Source organism: Neopsephotus bourkii, unplaced genomic scaffold (assembly GCF_033783945.1).
Source record: "Neopsephotus bourkii isolate Nb327-2 ecotype Australia unplaced genomic scaffold, CSIRO-AGI_Nbou_v1 NB_739, whole genome shotgun sequence".
Classification (NCBI taxonomy): domain Eukaryota; kingdom Metazoa; phylum Chordata; class Aves; order Psittaciformes; family Psittacidae; genus Neopsephotus; species Neopsephotus bourkii.
In genome coordinates, this window is record NW_026901237.1 from 2,081,866 (window position 1) to 2,108,140 (window position 26,275).

Sequence of the window (26,275 nt, forward strand, 5' to 3'; positions counted from 1 at the left end):
TATTTACCAGCTGAACTCTGCTTAATGGATGCTGAAATACTGTATTAAAATATATTTAAATATTCAAAAATCATTATCTTGTCAAAGTCTCCTGCTTTATGGAAAGCAGAAACACGTATCAGAAAGGGGACGGGACATGGGACAACACACAAAGTTTGTTTTTAAAACATCAAATAAGACTAAAAAGTCTATTACATGTAACATAAATCTATTCCAGTTCACAGGCAATCTGACAGCTGAATACCATACTCGGGTATCTTGTGAGACTTTCCAAGTTTGCAACACATTTTATGCTTAAAATACTTTATTTCCAATATAGCCTTCAGATCATGAGGCATGCTTAAAATTTTAGCACTGCAGACTCAAGACCCTTAGATAGTTAAATATCTACAGTAATGTCGCTAATAATTCACAACTGCTTTAGATAACCTGAGGGTTACACCAAACACTTCCAGTTTTTCCATCACATCTTAGTACAGTTCTCTTTGGTGAGTGTTCTGAGAGATAAGCAGGCACAGACAGACAGAGGAGGAGTATTAACAGGGCTCAACTAATCGTTTAGTAAACATAACATCCTCTGGAAGAAAGCCCAGGATGTTAGTAGCCAGCAGTATAAAGCTGTTAATTGAAGGTGGAGACCATTAATTTTGCCATTTAGTAGCCCCTGAATACTTACACATATTTAGTTTTCACAGTGAACTGCTGACAGGAGAGGAACCAAGATGAATCCCACAATGCAGAAAGGCAGTCTTGCCCTTTAAGTGTTTCCCTGCAACATAACTCACACCAATCCATTTCACTCATTTCTCCCTGTCCAGTTCCCTTTTCCTGTCAGGATGCTTTTTTCTCTCCATAGTGCCTGTGCCTCAGAGGAGCAAAAGCATATAGGAGTTATTTGTGCTCTCAAGGGCAGCAGAGTCATGAGGAAGCCACACTCTGTCTGGACTCCAAAACCTCAGCACAGCACACCAGCAGTATTTGATAGGAAGACTAGCGAGTGTAAAGACATACGCTTGAAAACGTTGTCTTTTCATTAATTCGTAAGTTTTGTTATCCTTGGCCTTGTAGGCCAAAAGAGTGTAATCAGTTTGCTAATAATTCAGGACAAACAGTAAACAGAAAACTCCCAAGAGGGTCTCTCTTCTGGCAGCTCCTGTCTTCCCTCAGCTGAAGTTTGTGAAGGTATTGTGGAAGATCGCAAATCCAGTGGTAAGAATATGGCAAGTCACAAACTGCTGAAGAGAAGTGACAGGTGAAACCCCAGGCTAATGACAATGGTAGGCATTATTGTCTCAAGCAACTAATAATTATAAACATCAACCACCTTATCTGAAACCAGCCTTAATTAAGGCGAGATAGTGATGATGTCCACGTTTAGGAAGCTCTTCATCCTAACTATTTGCATTTTAATTTCAAGACATTGTTTTCAAGTTTTAGGAAACAGCACACAAGTGAGTTTTTGAGAAGAGATGCACTTTTCCATGGTCCACATAAAACTGCCATGCTTCAAATTAAGAGATGTTGTTCTCTATCAAACAGTAAGTAAAAGCCAATACTGGACAACAGACATTGTTTTGTTTATGACATTTTTCTGTGGCATGAATATCATCAGAAACAAAAATCTTCACTCTTCTATTGCTGTTATGTAATCAAGGGAATTCTATTTTCAAATTTAGTTCATGGAGTTATTGCATATGCTACTTTGTATTAAAAGTTCAGTATAAAACAAAAGCAGTAAAATCAAATCATTCAGTCTTGTAAGTCAGACATCCTCCTACTTTGACTTGAGTTATAATTTAAGATTCCTTTTCTTGTTAAACAAGCATGATGAATTCTTGTATAGCAGTACAGTGAAAGATACGTAGTATACACTAATAACCAAGAACTGAAGCGAAATCAGGTGATTATACATAAGCTTTAAATCCTTTGACAAAGTACTTTCTTGGAAAAGTCTGTTTCTGACTTAGATGTTCAATCCAGATAAATCTTCTTCCTTGTAAGAGGTACATAGAGCCTCTTCAGCTTAAGAAAGTAATATCAATAAGATCAAGTAACATTAAAAGCATAGTTCACAACAGTTCTTGCCATCTTTCCATAAAAAGGCAGGGTGAGAACTTAGTTATACATCATATGAAGTATTATTCTGTTTTATCTTCATCCTCTGCAGCATAGATAGCTTGATTCCTTCTCTTAATTTTTTTAATGCCAGTGTTCCCATTTTCACTACCACAAATGCGCTTTAATGGTCTCTCACTTAAGCTCTTCTCTTCCGTCTGCTTACTCACACCAGATTTCTCCAGTTCCTCATTAGTGGAGTCCATAGCATCATCAGATGATACCGCCATGGAGTCTGGCATGATCCGGATGTCAGAAAAACTTGCAGAGAAGTCAGGAGGATGGTCAGGAGAAGGATCAACAGAACATGTACTCAAGTCTTCATCACCACCTTCTTCATCCAGCATTATTTCATCTGGATTAATGGATGAAAGTCCAGAATTATCTGTACTATATTCACTGGGTTCCTCTGCTGACCCAGTACTGTCCATCTCCTCTTCCTCCTCCTCTTCTTCATATTCCCCTCGTACTGAGCCCTCATCTTTAGCTTGCTGGATCCTGTCATTGATATCAGTGAGACCAAACCGGGCACAAAACTCAGTGGTCTGTGGATTGATGGTATGAACCGGTTCCACGTGTTTTTGGGGCTTGCTGGGATCATAACAAGCAGCTGTCAATGTGAAGTTACAAGGAATTTTGAGGTTATGATTCATCTCTTCTAACACCTCTTTGATGGCTTCTTCTGATGCACTGTAGTCCCACCTAAATAAATATATAAAGCTTAAGCAAGTGTGGCTAATCAAAACCTACTTCCTGCTCCCACTGCAAAGAGAATCTTTATAAAATGGATAAAGAATTAATCTTACAATAGACACCTAATACCTCAAATGATTTTTCAGTTAAGTACATTACCTTTGGAAAATATTAACATTCCCCTCTCCCCATTTGTGTACTATGTCACTCTTGTGTATTGCGGCACCCAAGAAACATTAACCCGCCCCCCCCCATAAGCCAACCTGATTTTCAGTCTCACAGTGTAACTGCCAGGATGATCAGCCACCATGTATATTTCACCCCTCAGATGGTTGTGTCTAAGTTTGCAAAACAAAACTAACTGCCCCTGCAGAGCAGCAAAGAAGTCATATGCTCTAGAGCACAGCTCTTGTCAACATCCCCTTTGCTCTCCAAGGCATTTAGCAGGACCTACAGGCATTATAAGCTGCAGAACAAGCAACACAATTCTAAGGTAAGTTTGCTTCCAGTTCAGCAGAAATCACCCTTTCATCTGTTTTGCATGCAACTTACTTTCCATGGAGGCCATTCTTTTCAGGCATATTCCACGAGCTCTGAGTCACATTAACAAGACTGTTGGTGGCCTTGAGGATTGCAATCCACTCAGCATCATACTCCAGCGAATCACCTGCACTAGGATCATGTTCTATGTCTATTATCTGCTTACAAAACCACAAAAACACACGAGGTGAGTTATTTCTCTTGGCACAAGAAACTGATTAAAGTTTGTTACTTGCATGGTTTAGAGTTTTAATTAAGTTTCAGAACACTGAGATAGTGATCTCAAACAAGTCCTCTCAGTTAGTCCTAAAGTTCATAGCAATAAAGGGCTAAGAAAGGACATCAGCAATAGTAAAAAAGGCATTACTGTATTTTACCTTACAAGCAACTAAAGCAAGAACATCCTCCTCCCCATTGCCACAGCTACTGGACAGTTATGCAACTTGGAAAACAGAATTTGCCTACTCTTGAAATTCATACCACCTTCTAGGCAAATATATAATCAAGAATTGATAGCAGTAGTCACTCTGCTACATAAACAAAAAGAGATACACTTTAAACCAGAGCTACATACAGCTGAATCACCATGCTGCTGGAGGCAGTATTACTCCAGATCAGTTTTGCTACAGGATTCTAAGTCTGGACTACCACCCCAGTGATCTTTGCATAGCAAAAGCTCATGCTCTCTCTTATCTTCAAAGGTAGCTACCAGGGCAAATGGATACCACCACACATCCAAAGGACAGATAATGAACCATCTTCCCTTTAAGCTGACAAAAAAGGGCTACTTCACTGCATTTGAAGAACACATTGTCAGTAGCTCCCTTTCATAACAAAAGATTTTACATCCATCCATATGAGATTTTACAGATGGCACCCCAAGCAGCACAAGCCACAAACATGAACACTGTTTTGCTCATAGTTTGGCAGTTTTATTAAGAATTCCCACAACCTAGACATCCTACTTGTCCACTGCCCTTCCAAGCCAAGATATGCAATAAACAAAAAGAAGCAGAGCCATTCCCATATGAAGCCACAGCAATTCCTGCTGGAATTAAGAAAACTGAAAGGAAATTACAATATTCAACTTAGGACTCAATCCTGTCTGCATTCATGAGTCCATAATCTGGAGGCAGAGGCCTTAACTTACCCAGACTATACTGTGAAAGAAGAAAAGCCTCAAGATGGGCTTTCTTTTTAGGTTTGACATCTGGGGAGGAGTGGGACCAAACAAAAAAAAACAAAACCCAAACACCATAAGAGGAGATTCAATTCAGTTTAAAGTAGGGCTACTCCTCCAGTTAAGTGTTTGTTCTAAGGTGGAAGGAAATGATAGGAATAAGCAAACACTACACCTGCATGACAGGACACAAGGTTTGCTTATTTTAATACTATACAAAGAGCATTCTACACATGGACCATTCCTAGTTTCTTTCCAATTCCTCCATTAATCAGAACTATTCTTATGCTTGTACCCAGGAACACCACTTAGCAGTCCAAACAAGTGAGGCACTTCAAAAGTGATAACCCATTGCACAGTCATCACCTGCAGAAAGTCTCTGTGTGGCAGGCATTTATCCAGAGCCAAAAACTTTGTTGCTTTTGGTAGCTCTTCTTTGGAGTTTGTCTAGGAAACAAATGGTGTTAACACAGTCATTAGCATTTCTGTGAAATCTGACCATTCTAAACAAGTTATATAGAGAAATTCAAAGACATACTGTGTATAAAAGATGACTTTCTGAAACAGAAAATCAGTATCGGATTGTAAGAAAGAGATAGTGGGACAAAGACAGACTTTATGTGAAGTCTAACAGGAAGCCAGATGCAAATGACAGCAACAGAAAGCAAGGGCCATACTTCCATCCTTAACCCAGGCAGCTAAGCACACATAGCCTTGAAGAAAAAGAAAAGCTTTAACATAATTTGAAACGGACTTGTTGAGAATAGAAGGTCTAGAATTACAGACTTACAGCTAAATAATCTGCAAATAGGAATAGCGTGTCACACCACTTTCAGGAATAACTCAAACCAAGAGAAGCTGCAACCTACAGGGAGTGGTTTTTGGCTTTACCCAGGCCACCAGACAACTTAACCTGCCAAGCCTTACTACAGGTATCCTCCCATCACCAGTTAACCGCTCTCTTCTTGTTCAGTTGATTCTCTTATCACCTTGTTTTATAGTTGTCTCCTTCCTCAGTGAAGTGTGAAAGAGACTGATTCTCTGTAAACTTTATCAGTTTCAAGTGCAGTAATGTTAGCTGTTTCACATTGTCTCTGAAGCAGATTAGGTACTTCTACCACTGATTTATAACATCTCTTTAACTTACATATCTTAGTAGTCTTAAAACCTCTTAATGTTTTGCAGCTTAAGCTGAGCTTTAATAACTGAGCAAAAATATTAAGTTGCTTTTCTGGACATGATTACCTGCACTGGAATTCTAAGTGTGCTTGGGACATATACATTCCTGATACTTCCCCCACCACTCCCTTTACCTGGTGTTGCATAAAAGCTGCAAATTTAACATGAAGATGTGCTGAGAACCAGTAGGTGGGTTTCAGATGCTGCAGAAGCTCTGAGGCAGCAGGGCTTCCTAACGTGTTGTTCTCCACTTCTTGTCGGAAGAAAGACTTCATTTTAAGAAGCTGTTTCTTGTTCCCATAGTGATAGATGCTCCTTGGCCAATCATGTGACATAAATATATCAATTGGACGCTTTAACTGTCAAGCCAAAATGCATATAATATAAATAAAACACATATGGTAACTTTCAAAATTACACAGCACAAGATGGAACACGTGTAACATGTTCTACCTCAGATCAATGCAGAGATAGCTGTGACAATAGCCTCACTTTCAAAGCAAGGAAGCACACCACTGAGCCCCATCTTTCAGGTGGCCTTTGCAGTTGTCGAGGGACTCTAGTCTCCATGGTGTGTACTGCACTTTCTTGAGACAGTCAGCTGTGGTTTATATATACTGCCTTATAAAAGAGATCATATCATCACAGTAAGTGTCAGGCACTCTGAAGGAGACTCTTATAAATTACAGTTATAGAGCAAATTCTCTACCCACAATCAAAGGAATCTTCTTCCTCCTGAAAATTTTTAAACAGCTTTGTTTAAAAGGGATAATGGCTAAGCCATTCCTCCTCAAAAGAAGCACACTCTGAAGTCTAATCTAAACCCAAGTCCAACTAATAAGAAACTTAGAATGACAGCAAACCTTTGTCGTATGTGCAGCATCGCTGTAGCTACTGAACACTTAAGTGTGCAACTGCAACCTGAATAACCATTCACAAGATGCTTATAAATACATGTATTTACACCACAACTTAAGCCAAAGGGAGTAGCCCTTCTGACAAAGCAGGGAGTAGACAACAGGTCAAAACTAAAGCTAATCTGTCTTTTGAATTTCTCACCCTGGAGTCAAAAATAGTTCAGCCACAGAAACCTGCTATCTGCTTATTCAGCTGGTTCAATTTTGATTAGTTAACTTCACCAACCATCTTGCATGCTAGACAAGGCAGCACCCCATCCTCCTAAAGCTAACAGAAAGGAAGAGAGTATAGCTGGAGTACCTTCCATTCTGTGAATTTTATCCAGTTAATGAAAACCAAAACAAAATCACTCCTGCCCAATTCAGATCAAATCTGCACTGCCACACAAAGCTTTAGAAGAGTAACTGTCCCTGGAAGTGTTCAAAAACCGTGAGGTTAGGCCCTTAGTGACATGATTTAGTGGTGAACTCGGCAGCGGTGAGGAACAATTGGGCTTGATGATCTTAAAGGTCTTTTCCAACCTACTTGATTCTATGATTCTAATAACATCCAGCATGAAATGGCCTATCCAGATTAGCTAAGAGATATTGGTAAGATTTGCTATCCAATAGTGTATTTGTTCAGAGTAGCTTTAGCATCTTACTTCTAAATTAATGACAACTATTTACGACCGTTAAAAAAAAAAGAAAAAGAAGATTTGTCACTAACCTGCTTGAGTTTGAAGACTTCGATATTCCTCACATGGTAAGCACTTCTGATTGTTTGCTGGTTATACGGTGGACACTCAAAGTGGCCTGAAACGTTTGGAAAAAAGAAGAGTAGTTGCCCAAACTGATAGTTCCCTCGTAATGCTATTGCAAGCTAACTTCTTGGGGTTATATAGACACCTAGAGCAATCCCAGATACCAGGCTGCCAGCCAAAGGAGACGCTGTATTTCCTTTACACAAGGCTTATACCAGCAGGTGTTGCACAGAGCAAGCCTCTGTGAGTGGTTAGCGATCAGAACATAAGTTAGGACCTAACAACTCAAAAAGAGGTAGAAACCAAAAGATCACAAAGCACTCCGTGAGTCCTGACTCAGGCCACTGAGGCTGTGATCTTTTAGTGTTTCTTCAAGACTGCTACTGCCAATCATGAAACTACATCTTAACAGATTCAGCAGCAGTTTGAACGTGTCTGTAACTGCCCACAGGCACCACAGGATCTGAAGGTGCAAACACACACCCTGCCAAAAGGGACGGAGTCTCCAACTTTCCCTCAGGACAAAAAACCCGAATGCCTACCAGAGCTCCCATGGACTCTTAAGAATGAACAGAAAAATTCCATTTCTAGTAGTGAGCACTATTGTCAACAAAGCCTCATTTCCCACATGCAACACCCAGAATATCAAGCAGGTATGCTTCATAACGACAAATTTAGTTAGCATTGACAAATATCTGACAGAATCAGGTCTTCTCTGAAGCACTGTATTACTAAACATAATATTACTGTACAAGTAATCATAAATAAGAGACCACTATTTCATGTGTTGAGGAGATCAGAAAGGCTAAACTACTATCTTCTATTTGATATGAATGTATAGATTCATATCAGCTAGATATTAATCTATGATTCAGCTAGATATCTTCTAGGTGATACCAGATATCACCTGTACAATGATGGAGACCCTTCCAAGGAATAACTCGAATATACATACATATAACCAGGAGGAACCAATCCCAAGATGCATCAACACTAAGCCTCAGTCCATTAGTACAATATCACACTTATTGACTGGTTCACACAAGGAAAACGAAACAGTCTTGCATTGCATGCTAAAAGGTCGCTACCATGGAAAAAAACAAGACTATTCCAACAACAACATTTAAAAGGCGCATTGCTTCCTGCTGTGTCACCACGCAGCTACCGACTCATCTACCACCTCCAGAAAAATCTGTGTGTTGAGCCAAGAAAGGCTTCCAGCATAAGAATCAGTCTAGAAGAGAGGAGGCACAGACAGACCCACACATAACAGCTTGGGCCTAATATTTCCCTCCCCGCTACCCACTCAGCCAGGCCTGCTCTGTCCAGCCATACCTTTCCGGTAGTCGTGTGACTTGAAGATGCCAGAGATGCCGCCAATCCTCACTCCGCGATACCTCACAACACCCGCGTAACCTAGGAGAGACGGGAGCGCGGCTTGTCACGGCGGAGCTGGGGCAAGGCAAAGGGCTGGGGGGGGGGGGGGGGAACGCCTCTGGGAAACCCTACCGAGGTAGTAGATGTTGGGCGCCACCCACCCGCCGTAGGGCAGCTCCTGTAAGTGGTTGGATGCCTCGTGGTTCCCACCAATGAACACCGTGAGGACCGGGGCCTTCTTCTCGCCGGAGTAGTACCTGAGGAGAAACGACAGATGCTGTAGCAGGGTGGGCCGGGCCGGGCCCCGGTGGGACGAGGCCGGGCCGGGCGGCGCTCACCGGTAGAAGGTCTGCATATGGCGGTACTTGGCGGGCACGGCCATGCAGTGCAGGTCGGCCTCGTTGCGCACGGCCTGGAAGTCGCCGCAGCAGAGCAGGAGGTCGGGCCGCACGTTGTGCCGCCGCTGCAGCAGCTCCAGTGTCTCGTACATCTTGTCCAGGGCGCCATGGCAGCACCCTGCGACCGCCACCTTCATCGCCGCCGCCCCGCCACCGCGCAAGCGCCGCGCGCGCCTACCGCGTCACCATTTCGTCACCAACTTCGTCACTCACCACCACCCTCCCCGGTGCCGGTACCGTGGCGGAGCTCGGCGGGTGCGACAGGTCCCCGTCAGCCCGTGTAGCCGCCGCGGCCTCGGGTGCCCGGGCCTGCCAAGGCCGCTCCAAGCTCCCCGGCTGTCAGGCTGGCCTAGGGAATGTAGCGCTGCGCTCCCCGTCTCTCCCCAGCAGCGGCGGGGAAGAGTCACACCGCTGACAAGTGGGACCTGCACAAACGGGAGGGGGGAACTGCCCCGGCACAACGAACCGTAATCGGTCAGAAAGGCCCATCTAGTACACACAACCGAGCTTCACGAACCTGCGATGCCTTCTGCAACGGGGCAGGAGGCCCTGCAGAGGGAACGCTGCTTAGCTCGCAAGCCACCACGCAGCTCTCTCCGCAGGCAGAGCCGGTGAGTGCAGCCCACACTACCTGCCAGCTTAGCAGGGAAGCTGCAAGGCTTCACTTGGTTCTCATTGCATGGCACAAGAACAAGGAGCAAAGATGTTGGTGGAGCAGCAACAGAGCAAGCAGTAGCTCTGCATGCTTTTGGAAGGCATTTGTGCCAATAAAAGGCAGGCGTTGGGCTTGCAAAGGACATGGCATTCCTTCAGTGTGCTTGTCCTGCCACTTCAGCATTAGGCAAGCATATTTTTAGCATATTCAAGCACTGGCTTCTTGTAACTTCCTAACATAGGACAGGAGCAGTCAATACCTTTACCAGGGCAATGGGGCACAAGGCAGGGCAAAAAAATTGGGCATCTCCTGTTTTACTCACAGAATGTCAAGCTCCCTCATTTGGAAAGCAGCGGTTTCCTTGGTTTGAAGGGCAGTGAACTGGATCGTAGGGTGGTACCTCTGTGTCACAAAATAAACCCACTCCAGATACTTTCCAGTGTTCGGGTTTGCTGGTTTGGGGTTTTCTGAAGCAGTCTTGAGGGATGGAGCAAAATTACAAGAACATAATTAAGCATGAACTTGCTACTGCTTACCCTGTTATCATGAAACCAAGCAAACATTCCTATTCCCCTACCATAGCAAGTATTACATAATGATCCCCCTTTTGATACTAAGAAAATATGAGTGTTCTCTGATACATGTCATAATTTCACAATCTCAGGTTACTGTGTGTTCTTTGGGGCTCTCATCCAAGCCCAGATGAAGTGAAGGGGAAAGTTCCTCTGGCTTTTAAACTCCCAGAGTCTCCAGGGTAAAAGCACACACAGGAGCAGTCCTGAGTGCATGGAACTCTTTCACTAATTTTGCTGACACCCTCCTGGATGTGCTGTGAGAATTTGGTCAGCTCCATACATCTGCTGGGAACGTTTTCCACATTCTCTGGGGGAGAGCTGCAGCCCCTCGAATTTACCACATCTCAGACTTGCTGAAAGGGAGTGGGTGAAAGACAGAAAAGGTCCACGAGTCTCTGGAAATCATCACCCTCCCCAAGGTACACTATCTCAGGGAGCAGATGCTTCTCCTGCCTACCCAACTTCATCCCCAGTCAATCAAGGTAAGATGATACTGCAATTTTAATTCCTGGATTCTCATACTCCATGTGCCACTTATCCTAAGCAATTGGTACACAGTGAAGTCTGTAAGGGTTGTTTGTTTGGCTGGCTTTTTCTAATATTTGTCCACTATTCATTATGCATCTCAACATCCCTAATTTAGCTCTGGGTGTTCACTGAGCAAAAGCGCCCTGAACTTTCCACAGCAGTCAGACCACAAAGGGAAGCAGCCATGCTACTATTTACAGGGTAAGTAGCAGCAAGTTAATGTTTAACTATGTTACTGTAATTTTGTCCAGTCCTTCAAGAATGTGAAGGTCCTTCACCCCTGTGACTGAAGCGCAGTGCTCTTCCACTCCATGTCTGGCTATGGATTGGGCTTTGCAGTCATAGTCCCTTGCCCTGAACTGCTCATGCATGTCTCTTTATCTTTGCATGTCCAGTCCTACAGCAGAGGACCTGCACTTCTTGGCTATGACCAAATGCACACCCTGTCCTGCGCAACAGGTGAAGGAACTGAGGCCAAGAGGGAAGAGTCCCAGCAGATCAGTGGATGGTTTGGATGGGAGGTATTTGCCTTTTTGGCCTGACAAGTAATGATTTTTTCCTGAGTTAACTATGGTAATTTAATGACATGGAAGTAATTAAGATTTCCTCTCCAGAGAAAAGAGGAAGAATGAAAGGCATCCTAAGGGGCTGTGGATGACAAGATTGCTTCCCTCATATCCCAGAACAGAATGAAAGGTGTTCTTGGAGATTTTCTTCCCAAGTGCTTTGTAGCGCTTTCAGAAGATATTAACAGATTTCCAGCACATTTAGGAGATACTAAAATGAAGAGGAATAGCAAAAAGGAGACATCTGTTTCAGACTTCTGGGGAGGGATAGCGTGGCTGAGAAGGAACGTATGACAGAGAAGTGCTAGGAGGCAGTAGTGTACGTGTTGGTGAAGAAGAGGAATATAAAATGGAGGCACAGGAGACATACCTGTTGCGTTCCAGCTGGGATTTTGAGGTGTCCCTGTAAGCTGCGAGGCAGCATGGGGTAGCACGTTGGTGTGTATGTGTGCGACTGAAGAAAGAGGCTGCTGCAACTAAGCAAGAGCCCATGAGGTTGGCTTAAACATCACAAGGCTTACCTGCAGCTGTGTTCCGGTATCGCTGGGCACCTCCTCCTGCAGTACTGGGAGTTGCAACGTGAAACCACGACCTGCAGCGTAGCAAAACAGAGTCAACACAAGCACCACTTGGGGCCTCGCCACTGAGGCCCTTCCAATTGCATTCTGGCTTTTTTGTTTAATTTTTCTAATTTTTACCTTTTCTCGGAGGCACTCATCACGCTGCTTTGCTGGCGGACACTACTAATGGCCTCCAGCCAAAGGAGGCTGAAAACCCGATGAAGCCAACAGATGAAGCAACGGTGTATTGCCGGATTTCCCGAGTGGCCGAGACACAACACAAGCCACCGCCCGAGGACGCTACGTCCCGGTACACCGGGGGCCCGCCCGGCCGGCCGGCGTCGTGGTACAAGCACTCAGGCGAGGGGCCCCCATCGCGCTCCCCTCCTCACACCCGGCGGCTGTGGGGAGAAGGAGGGGCGGAGCAAGGCGCATGCACGCGCGCGGGGGGAGCGGCGTTCTCCCGCCTCCTCCTTCTCCTCTCCCCTCCGCGCGGGCAGCGTCATTCCGCCGCCGCCCCCTCATAGCCCGGCCTCGACCTGAGCGCCCGCGGCTCTCCCGCCGCGCCTCTGGGGCGGGGTCCCCCCCAGCTGCGCGGAAGGGGCTGGACGGGGCGGGTGGTGAGAGCGTGACCGCCGGCGGGAGCAGAGGCTTCGGCATGGGACGGGGCGCTGTCTTGGCGGGTAGGTGTGGTGCGGCGCCTGCGGGGCCGCTGAGGGGTGGGCAACAACGCGGAGGTGAGGTGAGGTGGGGTCGAGGTCGAGGTCGAGCGGTCGCTGGCTCTCCCCGGTTGGGGACAGCGGTTGCTCCCCTCAGGGCCCGGTGGCAGGTGCCGGGCGGGCCCCCGGGGTTTGGGGCGCCGGTGTGTTGTGTGCCGGTGGTGACCCGTCCTGTCGTCGGTGCCCGTGCTGACAGGGTATGTCGGGGAGCTACGGTCCGCGCCGGGGGCTGTGGGGAGCGGCGCTGCTGACGGGGTGCTTCGGGGAGTGTGGCCGGGACAGATGGGCTGAGCCGCGGTTGTGGGGAGCGGTGGCTGGATGGAACTACCAGGTAATACAGAGGGTGGAGGGCGAGTAAGTACTTTTCGCATCGCACGCGTTTAAGACGTGAACACCAGTACGAGGTGGTGGTGTGGAGAGCGAGGCTATAAATTGTCTGAAATTGTTTTGACAACGTTCTGAGAGGCATAGCGGCTTTTTAGTACAGTGGTCTGGGTGTAGTTTCCAGTTCGGGATGGCCTGAAGCTATTAGTTGTTGTAAAGCAGGCGGTTAACACCGTTGAAGGATAGTCTCTACTTAGGCTGCTCTCTTTTTCGGGGAATGCTTGCTACTTGCCGCAGGACCCTGTGTGTCTGGACCTTTGTCTTCAGCGCAGCTGTTAATACGTGGTCATGAAAGTAGGGCTATCTTTTCTATGCTTTATGAAGTATTTTTTCGTGAGCAAGAAGGGAACAGCATGGGCACAAGCCTCCTCGGTTTGTGGGTAGGCAAATCCAGGATTAAGTTGGGCATAAACTTGTAAAACTGAGATTGAACAACTAATGGAATTATTTACTGAAGGACATATTCCTAACGTAGTTCGTAACTTTCTGAAGGTTATCACATTGCACTGTCTCAAATAATGTAAATGTTTTTAAGGTTGGTGCTAATTTTATTACCTCTGTTCTCCACACTAGAGAAGCAGCCGTGGAAGATGATGTGCTTTTATGTGCCCCCATTTTCCCTATAAAGGCAGGCTAGCAGTGCGAAGGGAAGAGCTCAAGAGGCAAACAGTCCCAAAGTTGTTTGCTGTTGAAGTGAAAGGCTGGGTACGTTTTTGTTGGTGGTGGTGTCATGACATTACCTCACATGATCTGATGCCAGCTTCAGGGAATAAATTCAAACATTTACTTATGATAGCCACCTCCTGTCTTGATTTTCTTGTGAATTTCTCAAGCTTGGTAAGTCTGCTCTCACAGGTTACATGTGGGGAAGTTATTTCTGTGAGAGCTTTGAAGAAATTGTCAGTACTGCTAGATTTCTCTCAGTTGTGTAAAATTACCTATTAAATGGCTGTTTTATTCTGAGAAGTTGAAGCAAGAGAGAGTGGTGGGTTGCTTTTTGTTGTTGCTTTGGTTTTATTTTTTTTATTTTGGAGGTGTTTCCAGTATTTATGTATCTGGAAATGGTAACATTGTGTATCATCTGAGAATGATTTGCATTTGACTTCATATAAAATAAAAAAGTTGTTCTCTGATGGCACATAGCCAGTTTCCATTACCTAGACCTTTGCAACCACTGTCATGTGTCATCCTATTTTGTACAGCAGTGCAGTGTTAAAGGTAGCTACGGGCAAAGTGGCTCAAGTTCAGAGGCAGAGTGCAGAGATTCACTGGTAAAGCATCTACTTCATTTCCTTCAGCTGCAACCTGTGGAGCAGGTGAAGCATATTGTGGCTCAGGCACTTCAGAAATCTCTGTAGTGGAGCCATGCGGTTTAGCACTCATTGCTGCTATCTCTGGAGGTGTAAATATGATGCTGCACAGTGGAATTTGTTTTCATTTTAGTTCTTTCCTCCTTGTAAAAGAAGGGAAAAAAAACCCCACAAAACTCAGAACTTTTCTCCATCCTTCAAACAATACCTCTGAGTTAAGTGCATGTTGGTCCAGCATAGAGATTGCTGTGCAATCTTGCTTCACTTCCTTTGTATAAATGTTTTCAATACTGTTTTTACTTTAATGATTCCATGCTATTCTTCCCCATAAGACTAGGTTTTCTTCTGTTACCCTGAACTGAACTCTTCTGACTAAATTAGAGTTTAGATCCTGAGCTCCAATGCTGGCAAAAACTGGATGGCAATGTAGAACTGTGGGAGTTTTCTCATTCATAATTAAGGTAGCTAAGTGCTGTCTTTAAGAACTGGTTTAATTTGTGTGATGGGACAAGCTTCTACCAGACTTCACTGTTGTATTTCCTGCTCTGTTTATGTCCTTGGACGTGATCTGTGAAATGTCTGATGTGCAGCTGAGCAGGTACTGTGCCTTGACCACATGAAATGTGCTGTCATGTCACATACTTTGCAAAATCAGGCTTTGAGCACTAAAAACCGATGTATTCTCTCTGCAGCAATTCTTGCAAGGTAAAATGAGGATAGTAGTGGAAAGTAAGTTAATGATTAACTAGCATGTAAATATGTGCTGAAGGAAAAAAAAGAATTCTGATTCCAGGATTGGGTATGAATAGGATGCAGGGAGCAATACCTGAGGTCACACAGGTAACAGGTAAGCTTGTGAAAAATGAGTACTCATTTTAAAGAATACTAAGATTCATGAATGTGAGCACAGCTGTTCACTCAGAATAAGGCAATCCTCACTTTTTTTTGGTTTTCTGTTCTTTGTGTATATCATTTAGCTTTCTAACCTGTTTCTTTTTAAATAGATGGGTTGGGGAGGGAGTTAAAGCTGGGTTGTTTTTTGTTTGTTTTTTTTTTCTTGTTTGCTTTTTAAATGTCCCAGGTTAAAGATACAGGGGAAGCTACTTCCTGTGTCTTACTGGGATGTTGGGCTAAAACACCTTTCCCTTGGTAGAGGAAACGAGTTGGAAAAGTTAACCCTCGCTTAAGTTAGGTGTTGCTTTGGTGGTACTGCTCTGTGCCTCTGGTGTGGCTTATCAAAGTCATAAGCAGTAAAGGTGGCAGCAGTGCCAAACTTCTTGAATGCTAGGACACTGCGCCTTTTGGCATAATTTGTTACATTTCAGCAGCTGCTCCTCTTCTGTGCGAGATGAAAGCTGGCAGGAATGGGCTTGTGGAAGGTATGACTGGTGGAAATGACTGCTAGCTTTGTACTGCTGTGGTGATGCATCAGAGGAAAGGATGGTTGTGCAGCACAGAATTACATCGCTTCTCTCCAGCTTGGTGTTTTACTGTTCTCATTGCTGACCTGCTCGGAAGTCTGGGCCAGATATGGTCTGGGAACTGAAGCTACTTTGGAGAAATGGCATGTCACTTTAGACAGAGAGAACTTTACCAAAACTATTGAATGCATGAGGAAATAAGTGAATAAAGAGCAGTGAGATGCAGATGAGACACATAAGCCAAATAGGACAGCAGCGAGAAATATATGTGTTCTGAATAGATTGGCAAGGAAAGAAAACAAGTTTTGGGTTTTGTTATTAATTTAAAGATTTATTGTACTCTGTAGATCATTAGCAAATGGCTAGGCAGCTACAGAGGAACTTTACCTAACTCAGAAATAAGTTTCCAAAGTGTGTTCAGGGAGTCTGTATTTTGGAACCTCAGTATCAACAAAGGTTAGTAACTGAGGGAATGCTGCCTTGGACACAACTCTTCCTCTGTTATTTTAACAGTCTAATAAAATCACTTTGTGTAAAGTAGCTGGATACTGTTAACACTAAATTAACTGATTCCAGGGAAAATAAATGTATCTTGCAAATACGAAGTTATCCCCTTCCATATAAGGATATAACCAGCCAAGAGATGCATTACTTAATCAAGCTGGCTCTGACCCCTGCTCTGAGCATTGGTAATTACATGCTTTTGAAGCTGTTGCACCTCCCGTGTTTTCTGGTTGGTCACCTTATTTTCTGTCAGCATGACAAAGCTCAGTTAGGGTTACACTTCCTATGGTGTGTTTTGTTGGGTTTTTTTGTTGTTTATTTTTACTTCCACCTTGCTAAGCTTCAACGTGTATGCTAATGTATTTAGGTCCCATAAATGAGCTAAAATTAAATAGTAGCTCCAGAGAGACATGGGGCTGGAACAAAAAATAGTTAGCAAGTTGTTTCTACTTAACAGATTGGTGTTGTGTGGAAAAACTGTGTGAGCTTTTACTCTCTTGCTGTCTCATCTGCAGAACTGGAAACCAGTCTCATGGGACACAAATTCCTGTCTGGTCAGTTTTTGTTCCAAGTCTCTGCAAAGGAAAAGTTGAAGAAAGATATTTCAGAAAAGTTGAAAAGGGTGAAATCTTTCTTGATATTATTAACTATCGTCCTCCCCAGCAGAGGCCCATAATGACAGGCTTTACAAGGACCATACATCTGTTGTCCCTAACCGTTTCTAGTATACTGTTCAAGGGTCCTTCATGCTGGTGTTTGGGAAGGGTACAGCAGCACTGGAATATTGAGAACCCTGTGACTTAACCTGAAGGAATGACACTGAATAATACTGCATTCACTAACTGCAAGTCAGTAGTTTAGAACAATAGTTTAGTGTCTGGTGCCAGGTTTGTTTTCTAAGAAGTGTAGACTATTGTTATTTATACAAGTATAAATCTTTTGGAGTGTTGGGCTTGCTTTACATCACTGCTGCTACAAACATGGAGAGCTTGTATTTAAGTTACTGTTGGGAGATTATTTTTAGGGTAAATCTACTGAAACAAGATTTCCTAATATAAAAATTGACTCCTTCAAATCTATACAGACTACAGAGCAGTATCTATTCTGCCATGGACGGTGATTCTCAAGGTCGTGTCTGTTTGGAAGCCTGCCTTGATAAGTGCTCCCATTGCAGTGACCTTCATGGTTCACTGCAGGAATGCTGAAGTCCAGCTTCAGATGGTAAAGGTAGACGGTCTGAAGCTATTCAACAGGAAGACACAAGAGGTGAACGAGTATTCTGCCTTTTCTGGATTTTCAGAGAGAGTTCTTTGCTAATGCTTTTTAAATGAAATGATCTGCCATGGAGTAGAAGTGTAGGTTTTTCAGTAATTAATACCTGGTTAAAGTGTAGGAAGAGCTGTCAGCTTTTCTAGTGAAGAGTAATCACTAGTGGAATCCCACAGGGATCTGTGTTTAGGCTTTTGTTGCTCAACATAGTTATAAATGATCTGGAAGAGAGGCTGAATATGAAGTGACAGTATATGCTGAAAATCACTAATCAGGGTAGCAGAAAAAAGAGGTGGCTGGGGCTGCAGAATGTTCTCACAGTACTTGCTTGTAGGTAAGTGGTATTTGATGCTAGTAGTTATAAAATTACGTACACAGGGAGAAACAACTGTGTCTACATAGTGATGAGCAATTAATCTGTGCCATTAAAGAAAGATCTTTTAAGTAATCCAGATAGTGCCCTGTAAAACTATCATCAGGAGTAAAAAAAAAAAAAAAGGGGGGGGGGGAGGAGGAGCATGGAGATCTCTAGGAGAAGGAGAACGAGCAATTCAGGATGTCAAGCTGTAGATCTGTGTTATGTTTCTGTAATGAATAACATACCGTCCTCAAAGTTAGGGGCAGACTTTCTCCCCTCTCCAAAGAATTAGAGTAAGAATAGGGGAAAACACAGAGGAGCATGATTGAAACAGCTTTTACTAAGAAGAATAGCCAAATAGACTGAAGCTTAGCCTGGAAAATACATGATTGGAAGTAGGATAGATAAGGGGATGGATTATGATGGTAATCTGCCACCATGGGAATATGAAGCAATTCTTTCCTGTTTGTCACTCAAATACAGCAAGAATTAGAGGGCATCAAGTGGTACCCAAGCAAAGATGGTAAGAGGTATTAAAACATGACCCGCTGACAGAAGAGTTATTAAAACATGACCTCTTGATTCCCCAGAACCTTATCGGGTCCGTGACATCCTTTGAGGCATTTTCAGAGGTTTGCTGCATGTGTGCTTGTTTTAACCTACTTCCTGCAGTGCCTCATTGCACCTATGTCTTGTGCTGGAGGAGGAGATGAGGAGTCGGACCATATCTACCCTTTCCATGCCATTCATAATTTTGTAGAAGAGTATGATATTCTTCCAGAGTCATCTCTCTTCCAGTCGGAAATGCCTGGTCCTGCTCAGTCACTCCTGACAGACAACCTGCTCAGTTCTTTGAATCGTTGTTGTTACCCATCTTCCAACCTTTCTTATGAGACTGTATGAAAATTTTAGTCTTAACTTCTTAAGAGTGAAACCCTTCCACTTGCATAGAGCATTCTATCATTAGGTAGCTCCCTGCACATTTTACAAAGGACAGCACTATCACTGTTTCCCCTTGAAAGATGGGTTAACAAGAGGGACAGAATGCATGAATTAACCTAGGTGGCCATGAGAGTGGATGCTTTGGAATGTATTATCTGAAAACAGTGAGGCTTGGAAAGGAGGGGGTACTCTACAGTGATAATCTGTTCTGGATATTGTGCACAGTTTGGATTCCTACGTCTTAAAGTGTGGAGTTGAATTAGAAAAGCTTATTAGAGGAGTAGTGTGAGTGATCAGAGGCACAAAGTGGCTTCTATACAAGAGCAACTGTGTAATCAAGGGTTAATAATCCTGGAAAGGAGAAGACAGGGAGGATGTGGAATTCGGTAGATTCAGGAATGCTGTGGATAATGTGCATACAGGTCTAGTGTTTGTGGTCTGTTTCAGTACAAGATCTTGACATACTGAAGCTGGTGAGTAACAGAATTGAAAGAGGTGGTATGTGATGGAATGTATTCAAAAGATGTGAAAGGTTTCTGTTGAATCTGAGGGATGCTCAAGCACATGGGAGGGAAATCCTTTGAAGATTCCTAAGTACAGAGAAACCACATCCAGTTTCACAACTCTCTTGAGCTGGAGAGAGTTGGAGGCTAGGAGAGCATTCCTAGGAAATACTGTATGTCTTATAATACTGTTACTTGAGCATTGGCATATTGATACTTTGTTTGGTAAACTGCAAACAAAAGTCACATATTTGTAAATAAGAGGATGCAGTTATATGCTGGTTTTTGAAACCACAAGCTCCTCTAAGAGGGTAAGACCTGACACCTCATTCTGTAGCTAGGATAATGCTTCTGAAACTATACTGATGACTGTCCAAATGGCAAAGCTGTTGTTCTGTGTGTCTTTGTTTGTCCTTTGCAAGAATACCAAACAGGAGAGTTTGTCCTAACACCCCTTCTACTAGAAACAAGCACACTTGCATAGTGACCCTCATGCCGTGCATTGGTGCAGAAAGGGCTAGTTTACCCCATAGTACGTTATGGTGGTTTCTATCTTGTGATTGCTAATGGTATTGTTGCCAGTGCTGGAGATAAGAGTTCAAGAAGTCTTTGCTGAATTTGAGGCCTTCAGAGGTAGCAGAGGCCTGTCTAGTAGCTTTCGAGACTTCGGCTGACAAGTAAGGCAGTCCCCATCCTAACAGGTTCATTGTTCAGTTATTTAACTCCAACATAATCTTTGCATGAATAGAATTTCTTGTGTGTTTTATATAATAACCTTCTATATAATTAGCATCTGCAATAATTTTTTCCTTTGAAAAGTGATTCATGTCATCTTGCAGATAGGAAAGACATAAAGCATTATTCTGCAGTCGTACAAGAAGCCCTATTCATTCACAGTTTGTATTGTGAAGCCAGTCCCATATCCTCAGGGTTGGGACTGGTTTCGTGGCAGCAGTCCTATTTACAGAATCTTTATACAGTATATCTGAATTGGGGGCTGTTCTAGGGCCACAACTGGAATGAAATGGCAGGCTGAAAAGAACAAAGTATGAATGTTTCTTCATGCAGTCAGTCTTTCCATTGTTGCTATTCATAACTAGTAGGTATTAGTCAGCAACTGAAAGTCACAACAAAAGTCCATTCAAGCTAAGCTTGGGTTCAGGTTCACCAGATGGTAACAGGAATACTCTCAGCTTAGGTTTTGTCTTGACTAGGTGTACAGGCTGGATCATGTTTGATGGATCACTGGAAAATAAAGCTACAATCTGTGCATGTGCTACGTTGTTTCAGCCGGGGGAAAAATGAGGAAAATGTCTTCTACTCTGTACCTATATGTATTTGTGCTGCCTATACAATAATAGGGTTTGGTTGTGGGGGCTTTGTAGTTCTTCTCTGTGTGTTTTTATTGGGTTTTTTTGGTCTTGCATAGCTGGAATGAAGTACTCCAGCATCTTGAATAACCTTAGGGAGAAACCTACCCTTGGAGTTGTATAAAAAAAGGAGATAGTGATTCTAATACCTTATTTCTCTAATTAAGGAATAACTTAATCAAGATGTATTTATTTCCCAAATTAGGTGTAAACCCAGACTGTTCTGTCCTGAAGACTACTAGTTTCTCCTTGCTTTGTGTGAGATGGAAGGAGCTCAGAGAAAATCCCATGCATTTTCAGAAGCAATATTAATTCTTCATCAAATCTTTTGTCCTGAAATATTCTACTTCCTCTAAATATTATTTAACTTTGATTTCAGGAAATGCCAGAAGGTTTGTTTGTAATTGATGAAGGCTCAGAAAAGGAAAAGCAGAAGACCTCTTACCCTGAATGTGTTAGAAAGCACTCTCAGGGAGTTGGTGGATCATTTAGACTTTTTGGAGGCTTAGAAGTATGTGTTTTCCTGTCTGAACAAAGCCCATTAAGTCCTGTAAGATGAAAACATTGGGGAGCCAGCAGTACTTTTTCTTAACTGAGGCTCTGATTCAGCAGAGCATTTAGCACACCCCATAGTGAAGCCTGAGAGTCAGTGGCTGCAGGGTGTGGAGTCTTATTACCTGGGTTGATGCCTGATGGTAGAAGCACCCCAGGGTTTAAAAACGATTCTGTTTATGCCTTTGTGCCCAGCACCCTGACTCACTGCTGTGGCACACCTCATACCTCAGATCATCCCTCTGGAAGGCCCTCCCATGCCTATGGGGCTTTGGGGCAGTGCCAGTGGGTGTAGAGGGGAGTAGGACAGGCACAGAAGTGTACTGAGGAGCTGGCCCTGGCACAACATGCAACTTGGCCTGTGATGTTTGATAGGCAGGTGGCAGCCTGTTACAGATACCAGCGTGGTAGTTGGAGCAGTTAGTTCTTCATCTTGAATGCAGTCGTTTCAATGCTTTATATAATCTAAAGAACAAATCAGGAAGGTTTCTTTGCAGTGTGCAAGTCTACCTAATTGTGATGAGCACACATGGCACACTACAAAGTCCGTTGAATACTCTTGTCACTGCTGCTCAGTTGCAAACTAAGACTTTAAAAATATGTAAAATGTGGAAGTTCAGCAGTCAACTGCTATCCTCAGTTCTTAATTACAACAGTACCAAACTCTCAGAAACTTCCCTTTTGTGTGATACATTTGTACAGCCTTATGAGCTAGGATAGGTGGGATATAATGTGCATGTAGGGCATTCCTTTCATGAGGTGCAGGTCTGGCTTTTCACTTGGTGCTAGATATTTACCTTTAAAAGCCACAAAATAAACCTATGTGATAATATGACTTGGCTGTGAGATAAGCATGTTTGATGAAGTGGTTTTCTGTTTGTACAGGAATATAGAGGATGCTCAGAATTTCATTGGGGTGTTCTGATTATTGAAGTATTAAAGACAGATGAAGCAATAACTAAAATATAAGATCTTAAACCTGGGATTTTCTATCTTTTTGTAACAAAGTTAAGCAACTTTTGTCTTTTCTGGTGTACATCTAACTGATGAAGGGAAATGCAACTCAAAATGGCTGTGCTAAGTGTAAACCACTCAATTCCTAGTTTTCACAGGCTTAACCTTTTTGCAAATGTTGCTTTCTGTTCTTGATGTCTACACAAAGAAGTGTAAAGTATGCTGCTATTCATGGGTTCTGAGAGAAAGGAAAAACAGTTATTCCTCCTTAAAATATTTTTCCCTGGTCCCAGAGACCCTGGTGAAAGGCTAATGGAAGCCCATGTGGCCTTTCTTAAAGGCGTGCATTCTTAGGGGCATTCATCTACTTTGCTCCAGGCTGTTTGCAGCTTTTTATAATCCAGAGAATTTGGAAATCATGAAAGTGCTTTTCTCCACTGCTCTTTGCCTTATCTTTAGAGTCTTGGAAAATTGAAGTCAGAAATTCATGTTATCCAAATGTTTTGCTCCATTAGAATTCAAGGTAATGTTTTCTTCAGTCTGTGGAGGAGAAAAAGCAAGCCTGAAAAAAATTAATGAGTGGTTAAAATAGAGCTGTTAAAATGGCAACACACAGACAGCCTGTGTATAAATATAGGCTAGCTCCTCAGCAGTGTTCTTATATGGTAGATCTGAGTGAAGGAAAAATATCGGCCTACTCTTACTCTGTACAAGTTTGTGTGTTGGTTGTTACAGGCTGGTGCCATATGCTTGGTAGTAGATAAGGCTGCATATTACATGGAAATCATAATGACACCTTTTTTCTGTTGCAGGGACCTACCTTACCAGTGTGAGAGAGGAATCTCAGAAGCATACTGTGGATTTTTTGTCTGTACGTGCTACTTGATCTATCTTTTATTGACCCACGCAAAAGCAGAGTCAAAAATCATTGTCGCTTCTGCCTAAGAACGGGCTGAATTTTATGACACCTGCTGGAGAAGCTTCCTGGACCATTAGAAATAGAGCAGCTTATGCTGCATCTCTGGTCAGCAAAGCTTTCTGCATGGAGTACAAAAATCAAGTTGCCTTAAGTTAAACCATTTGCAAGTTGCACTAATTGTCATAACTGTACTGCTGATACCACTGCAGACTTGGCATTTCCAAGTTTCTCATGTAGTTTGAGTGTTTCCACTGACATTGAAATGTTTTTATCAAATCTGGTGTGGCTGTGAAAAGTTTGTGTGGGGTGAACTTTTTCCTGTGAAGTTCATGGTAAATTTTGAAGCCTTACTTCCAGGTGTGATCTGTGCTATGGCAGCAACCTACAGGCTTATGGTCACTTCTGTGAACTGCTACAGCAGTGTGGTGATAGACCAGCACTTTCAGCACACTGTGCATTACTGCACAGGGACTTGCCAAGTGTTTAAGCAAGGGGTTACATGCATAGTTGCCCACCACAGCGTCTGCGCAGAGCTCAGTGTCCAGGATGCCAACCAAGACCATAAAATTCCTGTTCCTGAAAATGGACTTGCTTTGCCTGGAAATGAGGACTATCACCAAATCCTCCCAAATAATCCAAGAATCAAAAAGGGGTCTTTAGTACAAGCCTCCAGCAGTTTGAAAGACATTACTGGTGAGGCGATAAACCTTGCCAGTGGTAAAATAAAGGAATTCTCCTTTGAAAAGCTCAAAAACTCTTCCAGCCACGTGGCCTACAGAAAGGGAAGGAAAGTTCGCTCAGAATCCTTCAGCAGACGTTCATTTGATTTTGACTTGATCTGTGGGCATTTCAGCAATGATGAGAACTGCCCTCCATGTGGATTTTTGCAGAGTCCCTCACCCGTGGAGAAATGGCAGGAAAGCAGCGATGCTCCAGAAGTCACCATGAATAGTCCCATGGTTCCCTTCTCCCCTCATTCCTTCTCTGAAGAAAACTTCATTACCCAGATTTTGGAAAAACACAAGCTAGATGGTGGTTCTGGTGGAGATATCAAGGTGTGCTTAGACATCTTGCTCAAGTGCTCAGAGGATCTGAAAAAGTGCACAGACATAATAAAACATTGCATCAAAAAGAAATCTGCAGACAGTGTTAGTGGAGTGAACAGCAATGACCCCCTGGCCAATTCAGAAATGATATATATGAACCTGATGACAAGATTTTCTTCATACCTGAAAAAGCTACCTTTTGAGCTCAAGCACTCAGGACACAAGGAAGCTAGTGACTTAGCAGATCTGGTTAACTGTTTTCATGGCTTGCAGCAAACTCCCTTTCCCCCAGTATTTGGAGATGAGCAGCCACCTAGATATGAAGATATTATTCAGCAGCCATCCTCAAGTGCACTTTCTCTCAGACCAGGTGATCAGTGTGAGGTGACAAGCACCCCTCAGTCCATCCCAGCAAGTACTGTGACCTTTACCTCAAACTCCCTTCATAGCATCCCACAGGAGAACAGTGAGAGAGCTGTGAAAGATGCTTGTGCTCTACCTCAGTTGCCAGCCACAAGCCCTTCTGACTGCACATCCTCCACTGAGGCTCTGTACATTGAGGAGGAGTATGATGGGGAAAGAACATTAGAGAAAACAAAGAAGGCAGAGCAGAAGGGGGGCTGGGAGAGTTTAGAGCTCAGCTATCAGCTAGCTGGTGGTTCTGATCTAGCTGCCAATGCTAAAGCGGAATGTGCTAGAGTGGGAGATGCTGAGCTTTCGCACCCCTCTGAGAAAATCACTTCTTTAAAACCAGCTTCAGATTCTGTATTGCGTGGTTCCCAAGCTGATGTCTCCAAAGGAGAACAGATGTGCAGTAAGATAGACAAGGATGAGATAGACAAACTGCTGCTGGACTTGGAGTGCTTCTCACAGAAAATGGAGAGTACTTTGAGGGAACCTTCTAAAAAGGAGAGTGAACCTAGCCATTTGCAGATGTTTGGCTGGCAGGGTAGGCAGCTGCTACCTTTGTCTCTTGAACCTAAAAGTAAACCAGTTGACCCTGCTTCCCCTTTGTCAAAAATCATGGAAACCAATGGACATAAAATGGAAGAGGACGATAAAGCCCTCTTACTGCGTATCCTGGGAAGCATTGAGGACTTTGCCCAGGAGCTTGTGGAATTCCAGACAGGCAGGGGAAGCTTATCCAAGGAGCGGGAAGTGATGCAAATTCTTCAGGAAACTTTAACAACTTCTTCACAGTCCCTCCTTGCAGGGCAAAAATGCTGTGCTGGGATTGCCTCCAGAGACTTTGTTCCAGCTTCAATTCAGCAGGCCCCAGAAGTGATTAAGGTAAGAGAACCAAACCTTTGATGGGGTAGTAAAACAAACATGGGAAATGTGTGTAGGGGGACACAATTACCACTGTTAAATGATTCATTGTGCTTGGGATGCTGTAGTGTGGAATAACATGCTCAACCTGGCAGAAATGGAGCTTTTATTTAAATACAAACAAAAAAAGGAAATGAAACCCCCTAAGCAAACAAAGTATGCCATGACATACTTTACCCTTGAGCTTGTTCCTTTACTGCTGGTAATCCTGTAGGCTGTTTGCTTGTAGTTTAAATGGGTCCTATATAATAGCAAGTAGAAACTATTTCAGCTAGCTACTTTCTTCTTGGGAGTAGATATTGGATTAATGAGAACTGAATATTCTACCTCTACCTTTTGCTATCTCTGAGCAGGCCTTTGTTGTTCTCCTCATCTCTAGCTTCTAAGGAGAGAGATCCTCCATAGCACAAAGGTCAGAATCTAGGAGGATTTAATATACCTCTCGCTGTCCCTAGTGTGTGTAGTTATTATGGAGTCTGCATTGCTTGTATCTCTCAAATAATAAGTAGGCTTTCCCAGGGAAAAGGGTCTTAATGGGAGCCTACTTTAGAGGGAAGCCAAGGGTGTTTGTCTATCTTTTAATGCTTTTTATGTGATAAGTGCCAAGTTTTCAATACAACTTGGTGTCAAACTTCCTTCCAGGTGAACAGAAAGTATAGAGAGGGCTTC

General features: G+C 43.4%; 2 protein-coding genes across 8 annotated transcripts in view; one reads left to right on the top strand and one right to left on the bottom strand.

The window, feature by feature from the left end:
• Nucleotides 1-286: 286 nt before the first annotated feature.
• DBR1 (debranching RNA lariats 1) lies at nucleotides 287-12,284 on the bottom strand. 3 transcript variants are annotated; one of them, XM_061354497.1, is made up of 9 exons: nucleotides 12,165-12,284; nucleotides 11,988-12,058; nucleotides 8,906-9,001; nucleotides 8,703-8,783; nucleotides 7,334-7,419; nucleotides 5,842-6,066; nucleotides 4,895-4,975; nucleotides 3,361-3,506; nucleotides 287-2,817 (listed from the first exon to the last, which is right to left on the bottom strand). In XM_061354497.1, exons 1-9 carry the CDS (start codon nucleotides 12,182-12,184, stop codon nucleotides 2,139-2,141), a joined length of 1,485 nt encoding a protein of 494 aa, XP_061210481.1. In that variant the 5' UTR covers nucleotides 12,185-12,284; the 3' UTR covers nucleotides 287-2,138. The 3 variants fall into 3 exon arrangements, with proteins under 3 accessions (XP_061210481.1, XP_061210478.1, XP_061210480.1); XM_061354494.1 differs by lacking the exons at nucleotides 11,988-12,058; nucleotides 12,165-12,284 and adding an exon at nucleotides 9,083-9,331 and having other exon boundaries at nucleotides 8,877-9,001; XM_061354496.1 differs by lacking the exons at nucleotides 11,988-12,058; nucleotides 12,165-12,284 and adding an exon at nucleotides 9,083-9,328.
• Nucleotides 12,285-12,576: 292 nt separating this feature from the next.
• Nucleotides 12,577-26,275, top strand: part of PPP2R3A (protein phosphatase 2 regulatory subunit B''alpha) — a 58,331-nt gene continuing 44,632 nt past the window's right edge. For 4 of the 5 annotated variants that reach the window (XM_061354479.1, XM_061354477.1, XM_061354482.1 and 1 more), the window contains exons 1-2: nucleotides 12,577-12,709; nucleotides 23,125-25,567. In XM_061354479.1, coding sequence (XP_061210463.1) covers nucleotides 23,561-25,567 — 2,007 coding nt within the window. In that variant the 5' untranslated portion in view covers nucleotides 12,577-12,709; nucleotides 23,125-23,560. Of the gene's footprint in view, nucleotides 12,710-13,034; nucleotides 13,077-23,124; nucleotides 25,568-26,275 lie in introns of those variants that run through there. The other variant, XM_061354478.1, reaches the window with a different exon arrangement.